The sequence below is a fragment of the Ahaetulla prasina genome, chromosome 4, assembly GCF_028640845.1.
Source record: "Ahaetulla prasina isolate Xishuangbanna chromosome 4, ASM2864084v1, whole genome shotgun sequence".
In the NCBI taxonomy this organism is placed as follows: Eukaryota; Metazoa; Chordata; class Lepidosauria; order Squamata; family Colubridae; genus Ahaetulla; species Ahaetulla prasina.
In genome coordinates, this window is record NC_080542.1 from 4337501 (window position 1) to 4343955 (window position 6455).

The 6455-nt window shown below is 49.4% G+C and overlaps 1 protein-coding gene across 2 annotated transcripts in view; it reads left to right on the plus strand.

Annotated features, from left to right (window-relative positions):
• The window catches only part of MDP1 (magnesium dependent phosphatase 1), an 11043-nt gene extending 4797 nt beyond the window's left edge, over window positions 1-6246 (plus strand). For both annotated transcript variants that reach the window (XM_058182971.1, XM_058182970.1), the window contains exons 3-6: window positions 269-379; window positions 1456-1563; window positions 2706-2791; window positions 5803-6246. In XM_058182971.1, coding sequence (XP_058038954.1) covers window positions 269-379; window positions 1456-1563; window positions 2706-2791; window positions 5803-5909 — 412 coding nt within the window. In that variant the 3' untranslated portion in view covers window positions 5910-6246. The remainder of the gene's footprint in view (window positions 1-268; window positions 380-1455; window positions 1564-2705; window positions 2792-5802) is intronic.
• The last annotated feature ends 209 nt before the right edge of the window (window positions 6247-6455 follow it).

Consider the following 6455-nt stretch of genomic DNA (forward strand, 5'->3'; position numbering starts at 1 on the left):
TGGTTCAGGAACTCTGGGAGGGAAAGTTAACCCATGGTGGCTAGAGAATGCTGGGAGTTGAAGTCCATACATGCTGGATGGAGAATTCTGGGAGTTGAAGTCCATACATGCTGCCTGGAGAATTCTGGGAGTTGAAGTCCATAAATGCTGACTAGGGAATTCCGGGATGGAAATTACTGTTCTAATTATGGTCATAGGTCAAGAACTACCTGTAGTATTTTGGTTTTGGGTAGCTAAGTCCATTTTTTTTGGTCTGAATTCTTCCCAGCGATGGCTCCGTGCTAGACCGGAATCAACGGCCAGTTCAACTCTACCCAGAAGTACCAGAAGTGCTGCACCAGTTGGACAGCGAAGGGATCGCCATGGCAGCTGCCTCTCGGTAAACCGAGGCCTGGTTTTCCCCCAGTTTATATAGGCCGCACACCCCTACACCCACCCGTTGCGGTGAATTAACTGAATACAGGTAGTCCCCGACTTACGACTGTTTGTTTAGTGACCGTTTGAAATTGCAACGGAACTGTTTTATCACACTTACAACCTTCATGGCGTCACACAATCGAAAGTCAGACGCTGGGCCACGGTGGTTCATACTTACGACGGTCGCAGCGTCCCTGGTGGGGGGGCGCGTGTCACGCACAATCCCTTTTTGCGACCTTCTGGCGAGCAAAGTCAACGGGGAAGCCGGGTTCGCTTCAGAACCGTGTGACTAACTTCTCCACGGCAGGGATTCGCTTAACAACAGCGGCCAGGAAGGTGGTCAAAGGGTGCAAAACTCACTGGACAAACGTCTCACCGAACCATGGAAATGTTTGGGTCGTACGTCGAGGACTCCCAGTATTTTGGTTTTGGCCATATTGGTGGGCATGTGAGCTCAGCTCCGGCGCACATGCCAGCCAGCTGAGTTTTTGGGCCTTCTGGGTCCACTGGAAGTAGGGAAACAGGCTGTTTCCGGCCTCCCGAGGGCCTGGGGGTGGGTGGGGAAGGCCCATTTTTCGCTCTCCCCAGGCTCCTAGAAAGGCTCTGGAGCCTGGGAAGAGTGAAAAACAGGCCTTCCGGCACTACTGGAAGTCAGCAAACAGGCTATTTCCGGCCTCCAGAGGGGTGGGGGGAAAGGCTGTTTTCGCCCTCCCCTGGCTCCTAGAAAGGCTTTGGAGCCTGGGGAAGGTGAAAAATGGGTCCACCGTGCCAACACGTGCCAAAAGTGGGGGTCCCACGGGGGCGAGGGTTGCTCACACATGCAGGGAGGCGCATAGAATTATAGATGTGGACACACACACGGGCGACCCCCCCGCAGTCCCCCCGCTTTTGGCACGCGATGGCATGGTGGGGATTCAAAAAAACCGGGGTTTCCTTTAGCAAACTGAGTTAAGCACGTTGTACGAACGTACGAACCCTATTCAGGGTAAGAATCGGTCCCTATTGTGGGATCTCAAGCTGATCTTTTCCCCCTTTCAGGACAGGCGAGATCCGAGGAGCCAGACAACTCTTAGATCTTTTCGGCTTAAATCGTTATTTTCGCTACACCGAAATCTACCCTGGGAGTAAAATCACCCATTTCCAAAGGTAAAAAAAAACAAACAACGAACTTTGGGGTCTTTGTTTATCTCCTGGATTTGGGGAGGTGGAACGGGAAGGGGGAAGACTGGCGTCAAATCCAAAATCCAAAATCTATCTTCGCCTCATTTCACCTTCTGCTCTCTTGCCTTCTCAAGATAGTGTTTAAAAAAATGTAAAATAATATAATCATCATCTTCATTTAACTTAATCATAAACCGGCGGTGAAATGTAAAATTTGTTACAACTGGTTCTGTGGCTTTAAAACCATTTTTTCTACAACCTCTTCGGCCGACGAAGTTGCTGAAAAAATGCTTTTAAAGGGTTCTGACGATCCCAGCTGAGCCGTGCGATCATCAGAGGCTTTTTTTTTTTACTTTTAAAAGCATTTTTTCAGCCGAAGAAAAAATGCTTTAAAAACAAACAAACAAACCTCTGATGATCACGCAGCTCAGCTGGGGCGGGGGGGGAGTAGGGATTTTTGCTACCGGTTCTCCGAACCACCCGCCGCCATCGCTACCGGATCGCATGATCCGGTCCGAACCGGGAGCATTTCACCCCTGTCATAAACCCTTGCGGGGTGAAGTCTGGGCAACTGAATGGAGCTAGCAGAGTATTTTTTAATGGCCGGATGCCCTTCCTGTTGCCAGTGCGGAGTTTTGTTCAGCAGATATATTCTCAGTGTGGAGACAAGGCAAAACGTTGGTTATCCCAGCATAGCGCGGTTACCTTATTTGTGGCACCATCGATCTCCGATTTCTGGCCTTCCACCAGATCCCAACGAGGTGGTTAAGCCGTGAAATCCCTCGGGGATCATCCTGAAGGATCAAGGAAGCCTGCCGTGTCTCTTTGCAGGGCCCGCCCTATGAAATAGTCCTCGCCTTACAACTGTTGGTAAAGGTTGCTGGCTGGGGAATTCTGGGAGTTGAAGTCCACTCGTTTTAAAGTTGAGAAAGGCCTCTCCAAAGGATTGGAGAGCTTAGCGGGAGGGTGGGATAGCAGTTGAGGGCTTTTTATAAACTGGGCAACTGTTTAGCCGGGTTTGTGTAAGGTCTCCTGCCTTGAGCGGTGGAGGGTCAGTCTAGAAGACCTCGGAAGTCCCTTCCAGACCTCTGATTCTCCGTTCTCTGTTCTCCTTGTCTCCTCTCCAGGTTGCATCAACAGAGCGGCATTCCGTTTCATCAGATGCTCTTCTTTGATGACGAAAGCCGGAATATTCGTGACGTCGCCACGCTAGGTATCCTTAAAAGAGGATGCATGATGGGATTCTAGTACCTGAGCTTCATTATTCTAGATCTGGGTGTGAAAGAGGGTAATTAAAATTTAGAGTCGACTGTCCCTGTTCACACAACACACTGAATCGAGCTGGTCTTCTTCAGCCTAGTAAACTAATCCCTGTGAGTTCTAGTTCCCTCTTACGCATGAAAGGTGGCTGGGTGACTTTGAGACAAGCACCAGGAGATTGGAAGTTCTAGTGCCGTTTTATGCATGAAAGCCAGCCAGGTGACTTTCGGCCAATCACCACCTTAAGCATGAAAGGCAACTTGGTGATTTTGGACCAATCACCAGGGCACGATGAATTCTAGTCTTATGCATGAAAGGCAATTGGGTGACTTTGGGCCAATCACCAGGTGACAGAGAGTTCTAGTCCCGTCTTATGCATGAAAGGCAACTGGGTGACTTTGGGCCAATCACCAGGAGACAGGGAGTTCTAGTCCCTTCTTATGCATGAAAGGCAACTGGGTGACTTTGGGCCAATCACCAGGAGACAGGGAGTTCTAGTCCCTTCTTATGCATGAAAGACGACTGGGTGACTTTGGGCCAATCACCAGGAGATAGGGAGTTCTAGTCCCGCCTTAAGCATGAAAGCCAGCCAGGTGACTTTCGGCCAATCACCAGGAGACGGTGAATTCTAGTTTCACCTTAAGCATGAAAGGCAACTGGGTGATTTTGGACTGATCACCAGGACACAGTGACTTCTAGTCCCGCCTTAGGCAAGAAAGCCAGCTGGGTGACGTTGAGCCAATCACCAGGAGACAGTGAATTCTAGTCCCACCTTAAGCATGAAAGGCAACTGGGTGACTTTGGGCCAATCACCAGGAGACAGTGAATTCTAGTCCCGTCTTATGTAAAGTGAAGCCTTAGGCAGAAAAGTCACTGGGTTGACTTTAGGCCTCTCTCTCAGCCCAACCCACCTCACAGGGTTGTTGTTGTGGGGATAATAGGAGGAAGGAATATCAGGCATGTTTTACTTATAGAGTACTAAAAGTGGGATCACAATCTAATCAAGAAATATAAATATTGTGATACCCAAAGGGAAGGGCCAATAATATAAAGAATGTAACAGAGTAACAGCAACAGAATTCAAAGGGACCTTGCAGGTCATCTAGTCCAACCCCTTGCTCACGCAGGATACCTATACTAGGGATTTGAACCGCTGAAGTGCTGACCTTTCTGATTGAGAAGCTCAGCGTCTTAGCCACTGAGCCACAGAAGTTGTGGCAGCTTCGTTGCTGGAGGCTGTCAAGAAGAGATTGGACTGCCATTTGCCAAAACTGGTGTAGGGTCTCCCGCCTGGGCAGGGGTTGGACTAGATGACCTCCAAGGTCCCTTCCAACTCTGTTATTCTGTGCATGTCGTGTCCCACTCCTCCGCTGACGGCCGGGGCAGGGAAATCCGAATCAGGCGTGCCTCTGCAGCTCTGCCAAAGTCCTAGCAAAGTCCTCAGGGCAGGCAGGAGACCAGAAAGTGACTTCAGCAAGATATGTTTAGACTTTGCCTGACTCAGAGAATGCCAGAAAGCAGGTCCTTTATATAGGCCATGGGGTGTGGCTCCATGACTCAGCACTTATCCAGGCCTGCCCCTCCCTTCCTTCTGTTGCCTCCGCCTATCAAGTCTTCTGACGCGAGGGTCGCTCCAGTTGGCAGCTGTTGGCAATTGACCTCCCTCAGGCTCACATGCTGTGGAGGAGGGGGAGAGGTCTAGTTGCTCCGTTTGCCTGGGCATGGAGCCAGAGCTGGGGGCTGGAGATACTTCCTCCTCTTCAGGCTGTCTGGGCATGGAGCCAGGGCTGGGGCCGGGAGGCATACTAGGACATTCCTCCGTGTTTGGAAGCAGATAAGAAGGCCCCGGCTGTGGTGAGATCGGACGAGATACAACAGTGCACCTAGCCAGCCATATAGGGGAACCATCGTTTGAGTCTAAGATCTCCAACTAAGACGAGTCCCAATCCCTACGTCCCTTACTTTATATCAACTCTTCAAAGTGACAGCGGTCTTGAAATAAGCAACTTAACAACGGTTCCTCAACCGTCTCACCGCCCTTGCAGCGACATAAATGGTGATCGAAAACACTTGGCAAACGCCGTGCAGGAACAATGTTCGCCGTGTCCCACACAATCAATTGCCCTTTGCTGCCTTCCCGGTGTTGTGACCCAGGCCCAAGTAGGTAGTAATAAACTTAGTCCGTGGAAAAACAAACAAACTTTATTCAAACAGCTGGGAATTACTTCATTCCCAGCATCGTTCAACTCAGAGTAAAACAAAAGCCTCCCAACACAAATTCCTCGGTTATCTCATAAACCTTGGTCCAATTAGGCAAACTGCCAAAGGCCCTTCCTGGCAAACGTCCAGAAGCCACAAAAACAAAGACGTACATGAAGCAGAAGATGCAGGTACAACGTTGTTTTCCAGCAAAGCTCAAACGCCGGTGCTGGTCTGGCCTTACTCCTGAGTTGTCCCTTGTGCTTGAGCTGCTCTTGCCTTCTGGCAGCTCTTCTCATGCGTGCATTAGGAACAAGCTCCTCCTGTTCCTCTGCCTCACTACTATCAGTCTCTGGAGGCTCTGGAGTCCGCACCTCACTCTCCGATGACCCTGGCCTCACCTCAGCCTCATCGCTGTCTGACTCCGTTGCCAGCTCCGTAGGCTGCTGACGGACCACAACACCCGGCCGGTTTCCGACAAACCAAGTACACTGGGGAAGCCTGAGGGAAATCGCAAGTCAAGTTCTCGCGAGATCTCTCTTAACGACTGGTGCATTAAAAAAAAAAAGTTGCAAAATCAGACGTGATGGCCCATTGACAGATCGTGCCTCTTCCACAAGGCATTTTCCGGTCCCTCTTGCGGTCGTAAGTCGAGGACTACCTGTATAAGCAGGTTTGAAACCAGTGGCCTCAATGCCTGGGGAGATTAAAAGAAAAATTAACTTGACGGAGAGTGTTAATTTTTTTCTGTTGTTTTCTTTTTAGGAGTTGTGTGTGTCCTTGTTCCAAGAGGTATGAGCCTTTCTCTCCTCAAAGAAGGCTTAGAGAGTTTCGCCCGCAGTTCCGTCTCTCATCCTGCTGACAACGTTTAAACCTCAAAACTTCCTGGATCTCCGTCTTCTGTTTCTCTCATGGCAAACATCGGTTGGCGATTATGGACCTTATTTATGTGCGAGGCGGAAAGTAATGGAGCTTCTTCCTCCAGTTTAGTCCTTAAAAGAATTTTTTTCCGTCCTGTGGTTACAATAGACAAGAGGTTCTGCAAACGTCGTGGTCCCTTTAAGACTTGTGGAGTTCAACTCCCAGAATTCAATGCTGGCTGGGGAATTCTGGGAGTTGAAGTCCGCAAGTCTTAAAGGGGCCGCGTTTGCAGAACCCTTGCATTAGACCAGCGAAGTGTTGGTGTTGGTGACATTCTTTCATCCCAATAAAAACTGGGGAAAAAATAAATCTATCTTTCCATTTATCAATTAGCGCAGGGGCTAATTAGCGCAGACAATTAATTCGGCTTAAAGGATAATTTCGATTGGTGGAAAAGTCACCCGGGATCACGTTGCTGACCTCCGGAAGATAATAGAAACAGCTAAAGGGTTCCAAAAACCTTTATTTTTTTTTTATTTCTACTAGTGCGCTTGGCT